Source organism: Lemur catta, chromosome 1 (genome assembly GCF_020740605.2).
Source record: "Lemur catta isolate mLemCat1 chromosome 1, mLemCat1.pri, whole genome shotgun sequence".
NCBI classification, from domain to species: domain Eukaryota; kingdom Metazoa; phylum Chordata; class Mammalia; order Primates; family Lemuridae; genus Lemur; species Lemur catta.
In genome coordinates this window covers 156,634,708-156,656,880 of record NC_059128.1, presented here as the reverse complement: position 1 = coordinate 156,656,880, position 22,173 = coordinate 156,634,708, and the positions used below count along the sequence as shown (strand labels likewise).

Genomic DNA, 22,173 nt, shown 5'->3' with positions numbered 1-22,173 from the left:
GAAATAGATACATACATATGTAAATAATTATTCAGAAGCCCCAGGATTATGACTACGTGCCAGGCACAGAGGGCACTTTGAGGGCCGTCATCACCCAATATCCTGTTCCACTGTATAAGCGTTTCAAGCCCAGAAAAGTACTAGAAGATATGCTCCATTAAAAAAAGGGTATAAACCAAAAGAAGAAAATCTAGGAAACAGGAAATCAAAACCAAGCCCAAAGATAAAGGGAAGTTCCATGGTGACAGCAGTGCAGTAGATAAAAGAATAGATAGCTCTGGAAGGATACAGCAAAGGAAAAAAAATAGATTATCTGATGGAGTCAACCTCATGGAAAACTGAGAAACATTTGGACTATGTGAAAACAATTAGCAAAAGGTATAAACAAAAGAAAAGATTGATAAAGCAAATATTAGCCTCCAAAAAAAAAAACAAAAAGAAAAGAAACAATTATAGTACACTATACTGCTCAGCTGAGAATACAGTTGACCCTTGAACACAGGTTTGAATTGTGCTGGTCCACTTAAACACGGATTTTCTTCCACCTGTGCCAGCCCTGACACAGCAAGACCAACCCCTTTTCTTTTTTTTTTTTTTGAGACAGAGTCTTGCTCTCTTGCCTGGGTTGGCGTGAGTGCCGTGGCGTCAGCCTAGCTCACAGCAACCTCAAACTCCTGGGCTCAAGCGATCCTACTGCCTCAGCCTCCCAAGTAGTGGGGACTACAGGCATGCGCCACCATGCCCGGCTAATTCTTCTATATATATTTTAGTTGGCCAGATCATTTCTTTCTATTCTTAGTAGAGACGGGGTCTCACTCTTGCTCAGGCCGGTCTCAAACTCCTGACCTCGAGCCATCCACCCGCCTTGGCCTCCCAGAGTGCTAGGATTACAGGCATGAGCCACCGTGCCCAGCCGCCAACCCCTCTTCTTCCTCCTCCTCCTCAGCCTAGTCAAACATGAGAATGATGAGGCTAAAGACCTTTATGATGCTCCATTTCCACTTAATGAATAGTAAATATATTTTCTCTGTCTTATGATTTTCTTAGTAAAATTTTCTTGTCTGTAGTTTACTTTATTGCAAGAATGCAGTATATAACACACACAACATACAAAAGGTATTAATCAGCTGTTAATGTTATTGGCTTTAAGGCTTCTGGTCAACAGTAGGCTATTAGTAGTTAAGTTTTTGGAGAGTCAAACGTTATACACAGACTGCATGCAGGGTTGAGGGTCTGGTACCCCTGACTGCTAAGTTGTTCAAAGGTCAACCTACTGCATCTACACATGCCAGTAGCTCTCAAAATGTGGCGTACAGATGCTTTGAGGTCTCCTTTCAGGAGATCCACATGGGCAAAACTATTTTCATAATAACACTAAGACATTTGCCTTTTCCACTGTATCGACATTTGCACGGATAGTGAAAAAGCAATGGTGGGTAAAACTGCTGGCACCATAGTACAAAATCAAGGCAATGGCACCAACTGTTTTAGTAGCCATTAGATTCTTCACCAGTTTGTACTTGTAGTTAATAAAAAAAAAAAACCCAGTTTCGCTTAAGAATGTCCTTGATGAAGCACTGAAAATTACTAATTTTGCTCATGCCTGTAATCCTAGCACCCTGGGAGGCCGAGGCAGGAGTTCAAGACCAGCCTGAGCAAGAGCGAGGCCCCATCTCTACTAAAAATAGGAAGAAATGATTTGGACAGCTAAAAAATCTATATAGAAAAAATGAGCCGGGCATGGTGGCACATGCCTGTGGTCCCAGCTACTTGGGAGGCTGAGGCAGGAGAATCACTTGAGCCCAGGAGTCTGAGGTTGCTGTGAGCTAGGCTGACACCACGGCACTCTAGCCCGGGCAACAGAGCGAGACTCTGTCTCAAAAATAAATAAATAAATTACTAATTTTATAAAATCTCAAACCTTGAATATATACCTTTTTAATATTCTATGTGATTAGATAGAAAGTATGCATAAAGCATGTCTTCACATGATTATTGTAACTGTCTCCAGGAAAACCTCATGTGTTTGAGTTGCAAGCTGAAATAGCCACTGCTTTTAAAAAGAAGGAATGATAGAAAAACTATGGTTATTCAGAATATTTGATATTTTCTCAAAAATTAATAAAGGAAGCCTATCATTTCAAGGAAAATAACCATAGTATTTATTGTCAATGATAAAATTTGAGCTTTCAAGCAAAAATTAGAATTGTATCCATCACCATGAACTTGTATAGCTTCACAATAATGATGAGGATTGGTGGTGATATTAACAAATGTGATATGGAAGATGTGATTATCTCAGTGAACCAATATTTTCCAAATGAGCAATTCATAATGTTAAAAAAAAATGCGTGGGTAAAAGACTCATTTAAAGTGCAGGATTGGCTTCAGCCTAGGAGTTCAAGGCTGCAATGAGCTATGATTGAGCCACTGCATTCCATCCTGGGCAACAGAATAAGACCCTGTCTCAAAAAGTAAAATTTAATTTAATTTAAAAAGTAAAAAAATAAAAATAAAATAATAAAGTACAGGATCGATCAATGAGATTTTAATATAATGTAACAGAGTACAAAAAGTTCACTGATAATGATTTCAGGTTCCACACTGCAATACCTTTAAGTAACCATCACTTGTTGAGTTTCAGTGAAATGCCAAAATAACCACAATTATCCAGAAAGGCTATTAAAGTACTCCTTCTACCTTTTCCAACTACATATCTATGGGAGGCTGAATTTTCTTCATAGATTTCAATGAAAACAACATATCACAACAGATTAAGTACAAAAGCAAGTAGAAATGACAATCCAGCTGCCTTCTATTAAGCTGGACATTAGAAAGAGTTTCAGAAATGTAAGTTAATGTTAGTCTTCTACTTTTTATTTAAAAATATATTTTTAATAAAAATGTTATCTTACCATGTAATGAGTTTATCAGTGTCATTTTTAAATAAAAATAGTTTTAAAATTTCTCAGTTTTATTTTTTATTGGAGACAGTCTTGCTCTGTGGCCCTGGGTAGAGTGCAGTGGTGTCATTGTAGCTCACAGCAACCTCAAACTCCTGAGCTCCAGCGATCCTCCTGCCTCAGCCTCCTGAGTAGCAAGTTGGGACCACAGGTGCATGCCACCACACCCGGCTAATTTTTCTATTTTTAGTAGAGACAGGGTCTCCCTGTTGCTCAGGCTGGTCTCCTGCTTTGGCCTCCCAGAGTGCTAAGACTGCAGGCATGAACCGCCATGCCCGGCCTCAGTTTAAATTTCTAATAAATGCTGAAAGATATAACCTACATAAACAAAAGCTGTTTGGGGTCCCCAGTAAAGAGATTCTCAAAAAGTTTGAGAACTGCTGGCATAGGCATTATCATAAAGACCAAATATAGATTTAACCACAATTGTTAAACATGTTAAAGTTAAAAGAGAAGCAGAGCTCATCAAAATGGTTATGGTTAATAAAAAATAGCAATGTGCTCTAAGCTACTTGCCAGAGATAAATGCTTTGACAATCTGCATTTACTTATCTAACAGACCTTGTTTCATTCTAACCTGTAATGTCTCCTCCTTACTAAACCATGACCTCCTTAAATTCAGAGATGCTGTATTCTTCACCTCCGTAACCCCACAAGGCTTCATCACAGCCTGTAACATACAGCAAATATTTAATAATTATGTGACTCAGTACATGAATAAATGAATGAGACAAATAATTTATAATGAGATAAATCAAAAACTTAGGCCATACTGCAGCAAACAGCTGTTTCTTCCATTTTTAAAAATCTATACAGCAGCATTGGAAAGTCATGTTTGAAGTAAGGAGAGATCATTCAATATATTCTTTTATTTATCTGTCACCCAGGCTTGAGTGCAATGGCACTCACATAGCTCTCTGTAGCCTCCACCTCCTGGGCTCAGTGTGTTATTAAGTCAGTGACTGTATGACTCCTAGACCACCATTCATTATGTAAATACACAGGAAACCATATATATACAAAGGAATACATATCCATATCTATCTATCCATTTTTTTACCTGTTATAACTTACAGCAAGCACTCTTCAATTTCACTAAGATTGTTTTTTCCTCTCTCCTTGTTTTTCCCTCTTAATCTCTTGACTTCTATGACTCTTTTGATCTCTAGATTACACCTCACTTTTGTGTACCATCAACCATCTTTAGTATAGCATGATCAACAAAAGACCCCTAACAGTTCCCAGAATCTAGAGAGAAACTAGAGAAAAATAATCTTACCAATAGTATGATTCCCATAAAGAAGCTGCTCCAAAATTGCAGTTTTCCCCACAGATAACAATCCACAAACCACAACCTTGCAGCCCTTCCCCATCTTCTCTCAGGATATCACTGTAAAGAGGATAGAAAGTTATTAAAAGGACATATAGAATAAGGTATATATCCTTCCAAACCCCATTCCCCAGTCTCCCATTTGCTCCCTTAGAGCAATCAGTGGTCTCAGTTTCTTATATATCTTCAATGAGATAAACTAGATAAATATAAGAATAAATGGACAGATATGAATACATGTTTGTTTTCAAAAGGAATAAACACATTTTATATGAAGAATATTTCAATACTGATTAAATCTATAGGAATGCAATAGACTCTTAGATTAAACTAATCCTTGAAAGAGACTGCCTACTCATCAATATTTACCTGGAAAAATAAACATTTAAGTAAACACTTAAAAAAAATTATCTTCATGCCTTTAAGAGATGAGAGTCTCACTATGTTGCCTAGGCTGGATTCAAACTCCTGGGCTCAACTCCCACCTCAGCCTCCCAACAACTGGGACTACAGACACAAGCCACTGTGCCCAGAAAGATAAAATTTTTAGATAAAGAATGGACATGATTTTTAAAAGAAACATTAATGCCATTCATGCTAGTCTCAGTCTTTTCTCGGGAGAGTGAGAAATTGGATTTTGGTAGTCACATGGGCTTTCTCAGTCATACTTCTTTTTGAGGAAGAATAAACAATGTTAGAAAAATTGCACAAGCACTTTAAACTAGAAAGAAAAGGAAAATTCATCTCTCCTAGCTTCCCAACTTATATCCAAGGAAGAACAAGCTCAGGTGATATTTCCTTCAATTTTCCTCAAGGCTTTTGTTTTCCAGAAGGCAAGGTACCAGAAGCTAAGTCAGAAAGGAAAAAAGGCTCATTAAATACAACAGAATAATTTGATAAAAGAATTCAAATCTCTACATTGCTTTTTGCCATCTCCCACCACCTCCTCCTTTCCCCCAGTGCTTCCTACCCAGAAGTGAACATGCCATAACCCTGGCTAACAAGGACACCACAACTCTTTGCAGTCAGAAACAACTATAACAATAAAGTTTAAATAAGCATTCTGACAAAAGAGATGCTGGGTATCTTTTTGTATTCATATGCTCACTGGACTCTGACAACTAAAAACCCAACACAGAACACATCTTTTTTTTTCTTTTTCTTTAGAGACAGGGTCTTGCTCTGTCACCCTGGCTGGCATGCAGTGGTGCAATCACAGCTCACCGCAACCTCGAACTCCTAGGCTCAAGTGATCCTCCCACCTCAGCCGTTTGAGTAGCTGGGACTACAGGTGTGTGCCACCACACCCATCTAATTTTTTGTCATTATTTTTTGTAGAGATGGGGTCTTGCTATGTTGCCCAGGCTGGCTCAAACTCCTGGGCTCCAGCAATCCTCCCACCTCAGCCTCCTAAAACTCCAGGATTACAGGCATGAGCCACCTCAACTAGCTCCCAACACAGAACACATCTTAATAATGGCAGAAGTTACTTTTGTATGCATGTGTGTTGCACAGAAATATATATACACACATATATATGTACATATATATTTTTTACCAGTACTGAAAACATTAAGCAACAAATGAACTTTCCTCAAGGTCTTCTCTACTGTATTTTCAAAGTCTGTAATTAACTTTTTATGGACCAAAACATGCATACCACTAATCTGCTGATGCAAAAAATTTAATGCTACCATTTTTGTAGCATAATAATAACATAGCACTCATTTCCAGAGCAGTACACGGCATTTTACCAGTAGACAAATAACCACTGCTTATGTTATATAACCATTATTTCCCGGGTGGCATGCTTCAGATTCTTCCAAATCTCCCAAGAATATTTATCACTTCCTTCCATGAGAACCAATTTTCTTAGGGGACTTTCTTTTCTTCATATTTTCAACATAACTGCTCCAATAGAAAAATTCTCAGCTTTTATTTATATGGGCAGAGCTTTATGTAGCATTGATCATCTATGATATGGCATCTCCTATGTCTGTAATTATGGCCTATTTTAAAAGGTTTTCTATACATACCTCTGAATTTATGATTAATTTAATGTCACCTCATTTATCATAGGATTCTACTCTCCCAGCATATTCTGATTTCCTTGTAAGTTATGATACCATTGAATCATTCTTTCAAGGTTTTTAATATAATAATTAAAATTTAAAGGAACCTGCTATGTAGGCACGTGAGAAGAGTTTGAAAAAGAAATAAATCTGCCAGAGGTTGGGAAAAATGATGGCAGCACAGCACAATTCTGTCAGAAAAGGTTGCTGTTGGAATCTAAGTTCTGATTTTTCTATTGTTATTTCCTTTCCTCTGAAAATGTCTTTAGCCCTAGTAGAATTTCTAAATATCAATCCTGGCCCATCAAGAGGGAATGACTCAAAAACAAAAAAGAAATTATCAATCTTTATTTCCTCTCCCCTTCCTGTTCAGCTGAAAAAAATGCCCCTTTATCACACAGTATGCCAATCCTCAAAAAAACTCAAGTGCCTTAAAAGGGCAGGCACACACCGTACCTGAGCAAAGCAGGCAGCCATAAGGAAAAAAACACCCAGGTCCTCTGTAAAAGGGAGGCAAGTATGAGTGCTGGGGACTGCAGCAAACTGGAAAAATGCTTGAAACCAACAGAATTCTGAAAAATTCAGAAATCAAATCTTCCAAAGAGTCTTTGGAAGTAGTTTTAATATATACACTTTAAAAATGGCCCACTAGGCCGGGTGCAGTGGCTCACACCTGTAATCCTAGCACTCTGGGAGGCCAAAGCAGGAGGATCACTGGAGCCCAGGTGTTCGAGACCAGCTTGGACAACACAGGGAGACTCCATCTGTATAAAAAATAAGAAAAATTACCCAGACATGGTGGCCCACACCTGTAGTCCCAGCTACTCAGGAGACAGCCAGGAGAATCACTTGAGCCCAGGAGTTCAGAAGCTGCAATGAGCTGTGATAGCGCCACTGTACTCTACCCTGGTTGACAGAGAAAAACCCTGTCTCTAAAAACACAATAAATAAATAAAAGTAGTACACTACAATTGTACTTTCATCACTCACTGATATTAGGATTAATGGATAAAGTTTGCTAAAAATATATATTATTTTGTATTTATATACAAATAACTTTATTTGTATGTGTGTATAAATAAATTGGGGAGTTCCTTTCAATACTGCCAGAGAAGTGTTCATCAAGGGCAAACAGTAAAAGTAACTGAAAAGAGATAGCTCAAACCACTAGCTAAAGATTTTTTTTAGGAAGGAAAGGGAAGAGATAAAATAGACCTTGTTAAATATTTCACACTATGAAAAGGAAAACAAATATGAAAGGATAAGTGTGATGAATCAAAGCAGCTGAAATACGCCAGGTTCCTGATTGTCTTCCAAATGGGAAACAATAATGCTACATAAAGCAGATTAGTGACCTGCTACCATCAATTAAAAAGTATTAATTCTCCAGCCTGAATAAGAGCAAGACTCCATCTCTACAAAAAATAGAAAAATTAGCCGGGCACAGTGGTGTATGCCTGTAATCCCAGCTACTTTGGGTGGCTGAGGCAGGAGGATTGCTTGAGCCCAGGAGTGTGAGGTTGCAGTGAGCTATGATGATGCCACTGCACTCTGTTGTGGGCAACAGAGCAAGACCCTACCTCAAAAAAAAAAAAAAAAGCATGAATTCTTAAAAAAATTAATATCTAATGTAATGTTTTGAATAACATTACAACACACATCCAAAACTACCTTATTTTCTACATGAGATCCCTACAGCAGTGACTCACATTTCACATAAGGAAATAGTTCTCATGCTTATATATACTCAGATTTACAAATAAAAACTACTTAAAAGTTTAGATCTATAAGCATTACAATATTTTATAATTCCAAAACGCAATAAATGTATAAACCATTTCCTTCCAAATACAAAAAGGTAGTCATCTGTAGTACCCTGAATGGGCACTGAATCATATGAACAGATCCTGGCAGTGACCAAGCCTCCTAATTAAATCTAAGTTTCAAGAGTTTGAAAGGTTCCAGAGTATATGGATGACCTTTAGGTTCCTTTCAACACTGTGATGCTATGGTAGTGGAAACTGCTTATCCAGAAAATATATCAACACTGAGGTTAATGCAAGAAGCACTAGTTATTGCTACTTGACACAGTTCCTATGTTAAGAAACTGCTGGACAATGAAATTCAATCTGTGACCTATTAAACCTCATCTGATATAAAAGAGACTGTGATTAATAGGCAAGATCCAGTGCAGTCTCAAATACATACTACTTTGCTTTCCTGGCTAATCAATAATGTTGCTAAAGAATAAATACACGACCTGGTCCATTTCCGTGGAAAATACTGAGCTTTGTCAACATTCTCTTTGAAGAGCCATCAGAAACAGCTCCTGAAAATTGTCAGCTGTTGCTATATATATAAATGGATCATTCTATTTTTATAAGTAAAACACCACTTTTTTAATACAGCTAGTAAAATATTAATACTGAAACACTGTTAATATCATAGAAAAGATGTTATAAATCTCTAAATAATCATCACATGGGGAAAACATCTACACTGTGTACTTATGTAAACATTATGTATGGGGTGTAATACTTTCACTTATCCATATATGAATACATTTTACATACATAAACATATATTCAAAGAGCTCTGCAAACAATATTGCACATAATAAAATGTAATAAGCAAACTCCAGCTTACCATTCTTTTATTCATTTACCAAATATTTACTGAGGGTTTACCATAATATCAGGCATTAAAGACAAACTAGGGGACAAAACCCAAAATGATCTGTCTTTAGGAATCTCAAAATCAATTGGAAATATGAATCCAAATCTTGCAAAACTAATTGAGACACTGCAGATTGAGAAACAAGACTGCAAAACTAATTGATAAATTAGCAGTGATTATTCACATTGCCTGAATCTTCTTTCCAGTGATTCATCCGACTTTGTAGTCAATCATCTTCAACTCATTTCTCTCGCATCCGACATTCGATCCACCAGTAAATCCTGTTACCTCTACCTTTGAAATACATCCAAGGCTGTACCGGTTTATCACCACCTTCACTACTGAAATGTCTGAGTGAAGCACCATCTTCTTTCACCTGGACTCCCAAAGATGTCCATATTGTATTCCCAAAAAAGTATATGTCACTTTACATTGTAAAAGGAGTTTTGCAGGTGTGATTAAATTAAGAACTTTTAGACGGGGAGATTATCCCGGATTATCTGGGTAGGCCCAATGTAATTATAAGTATCTTTATAAGAGAGAAACAGGAGCATTAGAGAGGGGAGAGGGGAGAGGGAGCAACTGGAAGCTGTGAAGATGAAAGTAACTCTCAGGAGCTAAGGAATGCAGGCAGCCTCTAGAACCTGGAAAAGCAACGAAATACACCTTCTAGTACCTCCAGAAGGAACACTGCCCTACTGACACCTTGATTTTAGCCTAGTGAGATTTCTGATCTACAGACTATAAAATAATAAACTTGTGTTGCTTTAAACCAGTAAATTTGCTGTAATTTGTTACAGTAGCAATGGGAAACTAACACAATCTCCTAACTAGTCTCTCCCTTCCACCTTTTCTTTCCTTTTAGCCTCAAAGCAGCAATTCAAGTTACCCCTTAAAATGCAAGCCACATGAAGTCGCCCTTCTGCTCAAAACCTTCCAACGGTTTCCAATCTAAGGCAGTTTGAAACCCAACACCCATATAAGAACCTTCACCTCTCTGACATCATTTCCTACCTTACCCTATGGTCGATTCCAGCCACACAGTTTCCTTGCTGTTGTTCCTCTATTAATCCTGGCACGTTCCAGCCTTGGCACTTTTCCCTCTGCCTGAATCAGTTCCCCACCCCCATCCCCAGGCTCTTACCCTTGAGGTCTTTTCTTAACTGTTACCTTCCCAAGAAAGCCTACCCCGAACATTCCATACAATATTGCACCAACAACATTCCTCCTTCCCTTTATTGTTTTCCTCAGCGTTTATCACCAAACGCAATACATAGCTTACGTGTGTTTATTGCCCGTTTCCAAGGAAGCTAGAATTTCTGCGTTCTTCGCTGCTGCATCTCCAGCAGCTAAGGCAGTGCCCGGCACATAACAGGCACTTAATAAATATTTGTTGAATGAATCAATGAACCAGATGAGGACTTTTTCAAGGATAAAGCTGTGATTTTTTTTTTAAAAGGAAAATATGAAGGGGGGGGACCAAAACCGCTAATTATTTACAAGGTAAATATGATTCTCTTAAACTCTGGCCACATTTAAACGTAGAATTTGGAAAGGAACTAAAACCATATGACGGTTTTAAAACTAAAAATATTCTGGAGACACACACACACACAAAGCCAGTAAACTGTTTCTCAATAAAGAACGCAACGCAAAATGCCAGCATTTTCTCGGCAGTTCTTCCCAAAACATTTGCACCTGCCAAACAGCTTGGCAAATAAACATTTTGCTTTTCTGAAAAAACTGTGGTTCTTACGTTAGCAAATCTGGGACCAAATCGGTACGCAGGACAAGCGCGGAAATGCATGCCCGCATCAACCGCCTCCCGGACCCTATGTAGGGCAAGTCTCTCGCACCCGGCGCCCGCGAGGGCTTCGCGCGGAAGAGACAGGAAGAGTCGCGGAGCCCGGCCCCCAGACCCGCCAAGCCCCGGCTCCACGAAGGCCTCCCGGGGGCTGGGGAGGCGCCGGGGGGCTCTGTCAGCGCCGTGCTGGACCGAGATTCCGGCGCCTGTCCTTGGAGGCGGGAAGGGGACAGCGCCATTTGGGGGAACCCGCAACGACTCCCCGGGTGAAGAGCAGCCGACAGTGCGTGAAACAAACCTGCACCCTCCTCAGACCCCGAAAACAGCGGCGCGCAGGCTGCAAGGCTCCACCGCGGTCCGCGGCCACCGACTTTGGAGCCTGGCTCCTACGTTGCCTACTCCCGTGGCGGGACAAGCGTGGACGCTCGCTTGCCGGCCAAGGCCTCACCACCAACTCCCTCACCCCGCGAGACACCCCAGCCAGTCAGACTAAATCCTGCGCCGCGGGGGCGGGACGATCCGGGAGGCTGCGCCGAACCCGGCAGAACTCCGCCCACTGGCTCACCGCCGGAACTACATGTCCCATGAGGCTCCGGGCAGCGGCGGCTTCCAGAGGAAGGAGGCTCGCTGGGCTGGGGGAGGAGCCCAAAAGGGATTGTGGGAGAAAGGCTCTTTCCTTTCCGTCTGGCGGCAGCCATCAGGTAGGCTGTGTGGGAAATCTTTGCTCTCTCATCCGCCTTTGATCACCCTCCGCCTCAGCCATCCAGGCTCGGGGACCCTGCGTCCTCGAAGCTACGCCTGCCTCCTGTGCGGCGAGACTTCGGTGAACATGCGGGGCAGCGAGGGAGTGGAGAGGCGGCCCCCGGGGCGGGTTGGGGGAAGAGGTGATGGCGGCGCGAATTCGAGGTGGGCCCGGAGCCTGAAGGAGGCTTGGAGCTGAGGGATGGGAGGTCGGGTCTTAGGACGACTTAAAGCGAGGCCGACTGGTTGGGTGGACTAAGTGCTTTTTCCTTGAGAGCTCACCCTCGGCAGCAGCACCTTCCCCTATGGGGTTGGCGACGTCTCCTTGGCGGGCCAGGCCTTGGGGACGCCGTCGGCCGCAGCTACCCGCCGCCTGAAGTGCTCGAGTCTGTCTCCGCTCGTTCGTGCAGCAAAAACGTGCTGAGCGCTTCCCCGCGCTGGGGTTTCGGAGGTGGCTGGACGCCGCTTCCCGTGGGCGCAGAGATGTGGGTGGAGGTTGGGCTAGATGTTCCCTGCAGTTGATGCAGAGCCATTTTCATTTCCAGCGGTTTCCTTGTGGTTGGTGGTAAACTAGGATGAACGGGGGTCTTCTCATTGTACGTTAAAGGGGTGATAATTAACAACCAGCTTTATTTCAAAGGTAAGCCAAGATGGGCGCGTACAAGTATATCCAGGAGCTATGGAGGAAGAAGCAGTCTGATGTGATGCGCTTCCTTCTGAGGGTCCGCTGCTGGCAATACCGCCAGCTCTCTGCGCTCCACAGGGCGCCCCGCCCCACCCGCCCGGATAAAGCGCGCAGACTGGGATACAAGGCCAAGCAAGGTACGGGGGCTCCCTGCGTGGATGCTCGAATGAAATTATACTCTTTCGAGAAAAGCCTGAAACTCTCCCCAGTGGCTTCCTTCGCAAAGGTTTTGGCAGAATAGTGCCAACAATAGTGCAACGCGGGCGATTTGTTAACCATTTACTGTACGCACTGTTGCCTAAAGTAACGGATGTGTCAGAGATTACAGATCTGAAAGTCTGGCTTAAAGGAAAATAAACAGTGTATCTCCCTGGGATTAACGTAAAGTGCTTTGAAAAACACCAGGTGTGGTTTTTTAAAGTAAGTCTCATAACCTGGTATTTTATTGGTTTTTATCCTTATCAGATAGTACTTAAGTCACAGTCTGAAATGTATTTGATGTTGCATTAGTGACAAGTCATTGAGTCTTAGGTTTAATGGCTTTCTATGAGACCACTAATTTTTTTGGTGTGTATAGGTTACGTCATATATAGGATTCGTGTCCGCCGTGGTGGCCGCAAACGCCCAGTTCCTAAGGGTGCGACCTATGGCAAGCCTGTCCATCATGGTGTAAACCAGCTAAAGTTTGCTCGAAGCCTTCAGTCGGTTGCAGAGGTAAATCGTTTTGAGTAGTAGTTGTATTGACTACTTCTTGGGGGTAGTGGGAGAGAAGGATTTAAGCAATTTTTCTGATTGTACTTAGGTGAGCTTTCTGTGCATAAAATAGGGTTTATGATTTTTGCTTTATTAATCTTGGTAAAGAGTAGTTACTGTTAAAAACTTTGTCGTCTTTGTTAATCTGTGCATGTATATGTATGTATACACTGAAAGTATGTTTTGACTTGCGTGAACTGGTGGAATTTAAGCTTTTGAACGGCAGTAAACTGTCTCAGCACGTTTCCCTGAGTGTATAGAAGCTGTATGTGTGTTGCTAATCTTCTGCAGTCAGTTGAAGGTTTTCTTGTGGGTTAGTAAATTAAGCTGTGTTCTGATGTAAGGGTTGGCCAACTGTGGCTTGTCTCTTAAGACTTTCATAGAAAAGTCTGCTGATGTCTCAGTTGTAATTATATTATAAAAAGACAAGGTCCCCAAATCCTAGATTTTGTTAGCCAGATATTAACATTCATGCCTTAGTCAGGGAAGAGTAGTGATAAGGAATGATGTGCTTCAATCTAAGTATGTTTATGTGTGTTATTTTACCAAGACTAGTTTATCTCATACTTAATGGTGCCAATTTCTGGGGGGAGGTACTTAGTAAATATTTGAGTAGTTAAGTGAAAAGCCTCAGTCTCTTGTCTAATGGGGAACGACAGTGAAGAGTTAGAATTATAATTTGCTACTCTAGGCAGTGTGGGAGGCTGACCTTACGCCTTTTTTCTTATTCTAGGAGCGAGCTGGACGCCACTGTGGGGCTCTGAGAGTCCTGAATTCTTACTGGGTTGGTGAAGATTCTACGTACAAATTTTTTGAGGTTATCCTCATTGATCCATTCCATAAAGCTATCAGAAGAAATCCTGACACCCAGTGGATCACCAAACCGGTCCACAAGCACAGGGAGATGCGTGGGCTGACATCTGCAGGCCGCAAGAGCCGTGGCCTTGGAAAGGGCCATAAGTTCCACCACACTATTGGTGGTTCTCGCCGTGCAGCTTGGAGAAGGCGCAATACTCTCCAGCTCCACCGTTACCGCTAATATAATATGATGTTTGTAAAATTCATACCTAATAAACAATTTAGGACGGTCATGTCTGCTTAAAGGTGTTATTTGTCTGTTAAACTAGTCTGCAGATTGTTTCATGAATGCTTTGTCAAATTATGAAGTTAAAAGTGCAATAATGTTTGAAGACTATAAGTGATGGTGTATCTTGTTTCTAATAAGATAAGCTTTTTTTGTCTTTGCTTTACCTTATTAGGGAGTTATATGTCAGTGTTTAAAACATGCTGTGTGGTATAATAGGTGTAAAATAAACTCTTTAAAAGAGGAGTGCTACAACTACCTTGTAGATTTGTTTGGTGCATGTGGTGAAACCTACAGCTTTACTGGGATGATGGCAATGCTCTGGTTTTTTCATTCGGTTTTGTTTAGAAATTTGTAGGGTGGAAGGAGGATATCCTAACCCTATGTTGTCATCATATGTAGAAAAATGTGCTCTCATGTAGAGCCCACATCTTTAGATTATCCAGTGTTGCATTAGTTTCTGAAAGAAAAGTTTCCAAAATGCCACTGTTTTTCAGAACTGAATGAACTTGTTGCAAGAGGCTTATCTTACAAATGAAACAAATCTGGGTTAACCTAAACATTGCCTCAGTCTCCACTGTACCATTTAAGTTAATGTAAGAGATAAAAGCTGCTCCTGATTCAATCCCATGGCTCCATGAAATCTAGAGTCCTGAATTCTATACATAGTAGACAGTAGTGGTATTTACACTGTATTTTGAAACTGATGGAAATTGAATGTTAGGCAAATGAGAATCATTAACTTTATGTTGGTAAGCTAGTAAACCAGTGGCCATTAGGTAAATACCTTTCAAATGTGAGGTGAGAAAATTAAAGTCACCTTTAATCAAGATTTTTAAATACTTACGTGTAACACTAATTTGTGACCATTATGAATCCTCTAGCCACATTAGTGGGTAAGTGTAGTTGGCTGCTTAAAAGTGTGTCATTCTCAGTCCATTCTTAACAAATCATCTTGGGTCAACTCAGTCCGTAAGGTTACGGGGAAGCGTCATCGTTGGTGTCTATAGATTCATGGTTTTCAATCTAACCTTATGTATCTGCGGTTTGTCCCTGATCAAAATTCGCTAAAAATCGTTAGCCTTTCACAAAGTTGGGCCATCAATTGTGCGCTCACCTTCACTTTAAGCATCCCGCCACATTGTGTTGCATTTATGTTTCATGTGTTCAGTGAACTAGGCTAATGATCCCAGGGTAAATTTGAGTGTGAGGAAAATACAGAAGAGGGGTTGCTCCATTTCTTCCAAATTCTGGGTTTGCTGACTTAAGAGTAAGTAGTTTGATTTCAAAATCCAATTGGTTTCCCTGAACCAATTTTTCTCTAGGGGTTTCAAAAGGCTCAGCTAATCAGTTTCCAGAAAATGTTAATAGGCTCATAAAACTTATTGAGACCTAAGACCTAAATTACTTTCTAAAAAAACCTATACATTTGGATTTTGTGTAGATGTTGTTTAATGAAAGGAATAAATGTCTATTAAACTAAAACATGGATCTTCTGTTATCTTTTTTCATCTAGTGTTAATTTACTTAAAGTACCCTAACCTGCAAAAAGGTATCAAAATGTGATAGTAGAAATAGTTAACATAATTTGAGGGAAAATGTGTAGTCTTTAGAGTTCTCTCTTGGTCTTTGGTCATTGCATGAGTTAGAAAAACATTTTCAGCCAGGCACGGTGGCTCACGCCTGTAATCCTAGCACTTTGGGAGGCCGAGGTGGAAGGATTCCTTGAGCCCAGGAGATCTAGACCAGCCTGGCAACATAGCGAAAGAGCCCATCTCTGCAAAAAGAAAAAAAAAAAAAGAACTAAAGTTTTTATCTGAAACTATTCCAGATGCTAATTTGCCAAGGAGAAGGGAGGGTTTGGGCTAAAGGTCAGGACATCTGTCTACAAGAAAGGACTTGCTTCTGTCCCTGCTACCCTACAGTTTTATCTCCACATGGCAGCTGGAAGGATCCTGTTATAAACTGATCATGGCACTCCTGTGCCGGAAACCAAAGTCATAATAACATCTGTGATCTTCCCCTCTCCTACCATGTGACCTCATGTCCTACGCCTGTACTCACTCATCCCAGCCTCCTTAGTGTTCCTCAAACACACCAAACACTCCCTCCCTAATGCCTTTATGATGGGAAAACTTTCTCCAGATCTTGCTTTATTTAGTATTCCCTGACCACCCCACATGCTGTTCTCATTTGCTATAATATTTCTATATCAGCGTGTAATTCAAACATGTTGATTATTCAAATTTTCCTTAGGAATACAGCAATTGGTTTCTCACAGCCCCACAAGCTATATTAATAGTTGATGATAAGCCTTTTTTGCCAGTGAGGAAACAAATAGATTAAGTACCTTGCTCAAGGTCACATAATGGCAGTCTGAGTTCAAATCTTGTAAGCTTAGTTTTGACTTCAAGTTTTAAATACATTAACGTTAAAAATTGAAAAGTGACACAATAGGCTCTAGAGTACAAAGTCTTCCTGCCTCCCAGTTCCCCTCCCTGGAGGCACTCAATGTGATCAGGTCCTTGGATTTTCAGCAGGAGATACTTTTTTGCATGTACAAACAATACATAGGTATTTTTTCTTTTCCTATTTTACCCAAGTGATAGGAGATAATACATACTGATTTTTTTCATTTAGTTATATATAATATCTCAGCTTTCCTGAAGAGCTGCTTCATTCTTTTCTATGCCCGCGTGGTATTCCATCACATCATGTGCCCAAATTTGCTTTGTGTGGCCCCTACTGATGGACATTCACAATTTTTCCAATCTGTTGCTATTACAAGAAATATGTATGTGACATCTTAGTTTATATGTAGGATAAATTTCTAGAAGTAGAATGGCAAACTTAAACATTATATTTGTTTTAATTTTAATAGATAATTGCCAAATTGTCTTCCATAGAGGGTGCACCAATTTACACTTCCACCAGCAATGTATGAGAGGATTACCCACACCCTTGCCAACACGTTATCAAATTTTTGGATCTCTGCCAGTCTGTAAGGGGAAAATAAGATTGTTATCTACTTTTATTTTGTACTTCTGAGTGTGGCAGAGGCAAAACTAAATGCATACCATAGCTTTTTTCTCTAGAAACAACTAAACCACGTTTTCCCAGCCTCTCATACATTTAGGTAAGGGTCATATTATTTCCCTCCAAGGCAAACAAGAGTTGGTGTGCATCTCCACACTTTGGAGGCCAGTGATGCAGACAGCATAGCTACTAGATGGAAGAAAGCTGCTAAACTATCAGACTGCAAGAATGAGAAATAAGATTTTATTGTGTTAAACTATCGTGTTAGTTGTGTTTCGTTCTTACAGAAGCATAGACTAGCTTGACCCTAACTACTTCAATAAGGTTGAGCATCATTTATACATTTAAGAGTCTTTTATGTTTGCTTTACACTGGCCTTCCATTATTATCCTTTGTCCATTTTTCTGTCAGGGAATACTCCCTGCCATACATACCATGCTGTATTAATAAATTGGAAGGTAGCTGCCCCATCTCTAAAAATAATAAAAATAATACTACTAATAATAAACATGTATTTCTTGCTCTTACACCATGTTTATTGAGGGTTGGTCATATTCCTCACTCCAGAAACCAAGCTGTTAAGGTAGATACTATCTGGAACATTGCCAGGTGCCCATGGCAGAAGGCAAAGACAGCACGGTGAGCTTCTGCTCAGAAGGTTGTCCAAAGTAAGCTCCACGGCTACGCCTGAGTTCAAAGGGTAGGGAAGTGAAATCTTACCAAGTTCCTGGAAAGAGAGGGAGAAACAAGTATTTGTGAACAGCTCTAATGGCTACCACATACACTAATCCATTTGATTTTCTATTTGTCTTTGTACACACTTGAGGTGTTGTGGAGAACAGCTGGTATACCAAACAGGGAGCAGGAACCAGTGCAGTCCACAATGGTAGAGAGAGTATTTTATCACTGATATTGCTTAGAATTGCCAGCATATGATGATATAAAAACAAATACACTTTAACTTAGTTTGTCTTGTTTTTAAATTCTTTATAGACAATGCAACCCCTTATTGAGTTGATTCATTTGGCAAAATACAGTTATCTGCACACAAATCTGCAACCAATTCATCTTGTACTTTATTATGTGATGGCTTCTTTCCTGTGAACCACAAAATATTCACTGAAAAATACTTTACATTTGTGCTATTCAATACCATAGCCACTAGATACCTGTGACTGTTTAAATTTAAATTTAAATTAAATAGGATTAAAAGTCAATTCTTCAGTCACATTATACCTTTCATTTTTGTTTTTTTTCTTCCTAGCCACTAGACAACCAGGGAACACTATACATTTCAAATGCTCAATAGACACATTGGCTACCATATTGGACAGCACAGAAAACATTTTGGCCACCACAAAAAGTTCTATCGTACAATGCTGATTTAGACCCTTGAAATTCTTTTTTTTTTTTTTTTTGTGGCATTTCCCAGTAGATGAAGATGAGCTATCTGAAGTCTAGTTTTACCATAACAAATGTTTGCTGTGTAGATTTCATATCAGAATAGTATTTGTAAAAAAAAAAATAGTAGTTGTTTTGTTTTGTTTTTTGAGACAGAGTCTCACTCTGTCGCCCCGGGTGAAATGTAGTGGTGTTCATCATAGCTCACTCCAACCTCAAACACCTGGGCTCAAGTGATCCTCCTGCCTCAGCCTCCCAAGTAGCTGGGACTACAGACATGTGCCATGATGTCTGGCTAATTTTTCTGTTTTTAGTAGAGACAGGGTCTCCCTCTTGCTCAGGCTGGTCTCAAACTCCTGGGCTCAAGGGATCCTCCCTCCTTGGCCTCCCAGAGTGCTAGGATTACATGTGTGAGCCACCATGCCCAGCCAAGTTGCTATAGATTTTTTAAGTGTATAATTACCATTTCCTTTGTCAGGTTAATATTGAGTTATTAGAAGTTTTTGACAAGAGTTTCCAATAGTGTGAACTATGAAAGAAGGAAATGCTATAAGACCTTTCTAAGAATAAAGGTTTTTGTCTAAAAAGACTTTTAGTTTTCCACTGGCTTCAATTTGGCTTGCATGGTTGCCAAACTGTTGGATCCCTGAAATCAGACTTATAAATATTCATCATTCAGAGAACAACAATTCTTTGGATTTGTCCTGGAAGGGTCAAGCTAGCCTGACACACCAGTAGTGAGGTAACGTGCAGCCACAAGCTACACTTTGACCACCAGCTGCTCCATAGAGAATGACCCAAAGTGGCAGTTTTTAACCCAGCAACCCCCTTTTCTCAGCCCAACCTTCACTCTCCCAGTTCAGCCTTGAGAAGGCTGGCTAGACATTTAGCTTATGCATAGATTTTAGTTATTCTTATTAATGCTGCAGTGAACATCGTCACTATACATATAGTTTTCAACCTATTTTGATATAGGAAAAATAAACTGAAAAACAAAGGCTCTTAGAAAACGCTGCTCATGTTTCTTTTTAAAAATCTGCTGCATAGGCTGGTCGAGATGGCTCACACCTATAATCCTAGCACTCTGGGAGGTTGAGACGGGAGGATTGCTTGAGGTCAGGAGTTCGAGACCAGCCTGAGCAAGGGTGAGATGCCCCATCTCTACAAAAAAATAGAAAATTAGCCAGGTGTGGTTGCATGCACTTGTAGTCCCAGCTGCTTGGGAAGCTGAAGCAAGGGAATCTCTTGAGCCCAGGAGTTTGAGGTTGCAGTGAATTATGTTGATGCCACTGCATTCTAGCCCAGGCGACAGAGTGAGACCCTGTTTCAAAAAAAAAAAAAAAAACTTCTGTAAAGGTGTTACAGTTGGCCTGTGCCTTTAAACATCAAAGCGTTCAAATTTAATGAAGTCCTGTAGCTGGAACACACACTTTGCAGCTCACTCTCAAATCCTCATAAAGGGCAACTCACTCCTCCAAAATTGATTAAATAATTTAATTTAATTGGTATGCTATGAACATCTGAACTCCTTTGCTTGCAATTCACATTGTCATTTAGAGAGAAGTTCATTATTTGGCAGTCCTAGTTAGTTGAGAAACAATAATTGATAGATAATGTAATTATCAGTTATCTAACCACTAAACTTCTATGAGTGTGTTATAATACTATTTAGGTTGCATAGGATGTTAACTAAGCTACGAAGTTTCACTTATCAAAAAGGAAAATTCAAAAAATGATCATCCATGTTAAAGATGGCCATCTGTCCATTGGCCCCCAGTTGGAGTCTACAGACAAGGAACTGTTACAATCCATTGCTGTCAACACACCCAGCATTAATACTGTGATTAGAATGAAAAATTTTCAATGCTCTACCCACGTCCCAATTTAGTAGTTCTCTAATTTGTTAATTCTTAGTTTTTGTATAGTATAGGTTGGTATAATGACTGCTCAGCAGGTTTTCTCCTCTAAATCCTCTCTCTACTCTTGTTCTTCCCTCTTCTTATAGTCAGTGAGAAGAGAATTGGAGCCTCCCCCCGCACCCCCATTGCCCACCATAAGATTAATAACAAAACCTAGGGAGGCAAATGTGGTGCGTCACACCTGTAACCCTAGTTGCTTTGGGAGGCTGAGGTGGGAGGATTGCTTGAGGCCAGGACTTCGAGACCAGCCTGAGCAAGAGCAAGACCCTGTCTCTACAAAGTAGAAAAATTAGCCAGGTGTGGTGGCATGTACCTGTAGTCCCAGCTGCTCAGAAGGCTGAAGCAGAAGGATGGCTGGAGTCCAGGCATTTGAGGTTGCAGTGAGCTATGATAATGCCACTGGACTCTAGCCCAGGTGACAGAGTGAGACCCTGTCTCAAAAAAATAAACAAACAAACAAACAAAACTAAGGAAAACACCAAAAAGTGTCAACCCCAAAGACAGAAACCACCACTGAAGACGTTAGCTGCCAACTGAAAAGTTTTCCTAAGGTAATCTGTCCTACAATGTAATGGTAGGAAGTATTAATAATATGTCATAATATCATTGATTGCTTTTATGTGATTTGTAAAATGCCCTTGAAGTTTTTTAAATACTTTGAGCAATAGTATTACTATTGTTCAAAATAATGCTCTTCCTCTAATTATGCTTCACAAATGTTACCAGGTGTTAGACAAGCTGCTACTTTTTTAAATAAAATAAAACTTTTCATGTCAAGGTCTGCAGAGGTGGGAGAATCTCCAAGTAGGGTTGGACAGCTGGACTAGTCGAGATTTCCTTGACCTGGGGCTCTTAGTGGTCACCACTGCACCACCATAACGTTTCCTTAATACTCTGTAGTGCAGCTGGGACCAGGAGAAATCATTTGAAGACGATGAGGAGAATCCTAGTAGAATCTAGAGGGTAACAAGAAAGAAAGAACCAGGCATACATCCAACTTGAGAATCTGGTCTGACAAGATAAGGCTTACTCTGGGACCCATTCTGCTGCTGCCTCAGCAATCTTCTTATTCTCTCATGCCTGTTTCCCATGTTAAACACGAGAGATGATGCCGTGCATTAGCGAGGCAGTAAAGGCAAAGGTTCTGGATTCAGATTGCTTGATTCAAATTCTTGCACTCCCACTTCCTGGCAGGAATCACCTTAGACAAGCGGCTTCCAGTCTTTAAGTCTAAATTCTCTCATTTGTAAAATGGGCAAAACAATGAACCCAGGATTTATCAGTATTTTTCCAGTCCTAGCTGGAAGAGGAAATACTCTGAGAAACTGAATGTCTAGGTGAGACTTTTTAGAGAGAAATATTACTCTAATGGAACAAAGTGGACTATTAGGTCGTGAAGACTTGAATGAAATTTCTCTAAAAAGCCAATTATTCCCTTCTCTCAAATTCTGGACTTCCCCAGGCAATCACTTAATAATTTGATCTTCCAACCAGCCCAGGAATAGCTTTTTCTGCAGACCATAGGTCTAAACTGTCAGTTTATATATCACTGATACAAAATGGTTTCAACTGAATATAGTTAGTGCTCACTAACCCTCCAGTCCCTAATAATTCCTTAGTGAACTGATAACATTAAGTTTCTAAATATGTAGAGTGTATTTAATTCCAACGTATGTCATATTTGACTTGTATAGAAAAATAAAATCCTG

At 40.3% G+C, this 22,173-nt stretch overlaps 2 protein-coding genes across 7 annotated transcripts in view; one reads left to right on the top strand and one right to left on the bottom strand.

The window, feature by feature from the left end:
• The window catches only part of NKIRAS1 (NFKB inhibitor interacting Ras like 1), a 31,421-nt gene extending 20,082 nt beyond the window's left edge, over window positions 1–11,339 (bottom strand). For all 5 annotated transcript variants that reach the window (XM_045537983.1, XM_045537975.1, XM_045537993.1 and 2 more), the window contains exons 1-2: window positions 11,144–11,339; window positions 4,243–4,353 (exon numbers count right to left, since the gene is read on the bottom strand). In XM_045537983.1, coding sequence (XP_045393939.1) covers window positions 4,243–4,336 — 94 coding nt within the window. In that variant the 5' untranslated portion in view covers window positions 4,337–4,353; window positions 11,144–11,339. The remainder of the gene's footprint in view (window positions 1–4,242; window positions 4,354–11,143) is intronic.
• A 27-nt stretch (window positions 11,340–11,366) lies between these two features.
• Window positions 11,367–14,115, top strand: RPL15 (ribosomal protein L15). 2 transcript variants are annotated; one of them, XM_045537945.1, is made up of 4 exons: window positions 11,367–11,546; window positions 12,227–12,408; window positions 12,849–12,985; window positions 13,758–14,115. In XM_045537945.1, the coding sequence occupies exons 2-4, from the start codon at window positions 12,237–12,239 to the stop codon at window positions 14,061–14,063; spliced, it is 615 nt and encodes a 204-aa protein (XP_045393901.1). In that variant the 5' UTR covers window positions 11,367–11,546; window positions 12,227–12,236; the 3' UTR covers window positions 14,064–14,115. The 2 variants fall into 2 exon arrangements, with proteins under 2 accessions (XP_045393901.1, XP_045393894.1); XM_045537938.1 differs by having other exon boundaries at window positions 11,508–11,668.
• Window positions 14,116–22,173: the final 8,058 nt, after the last annotated feature.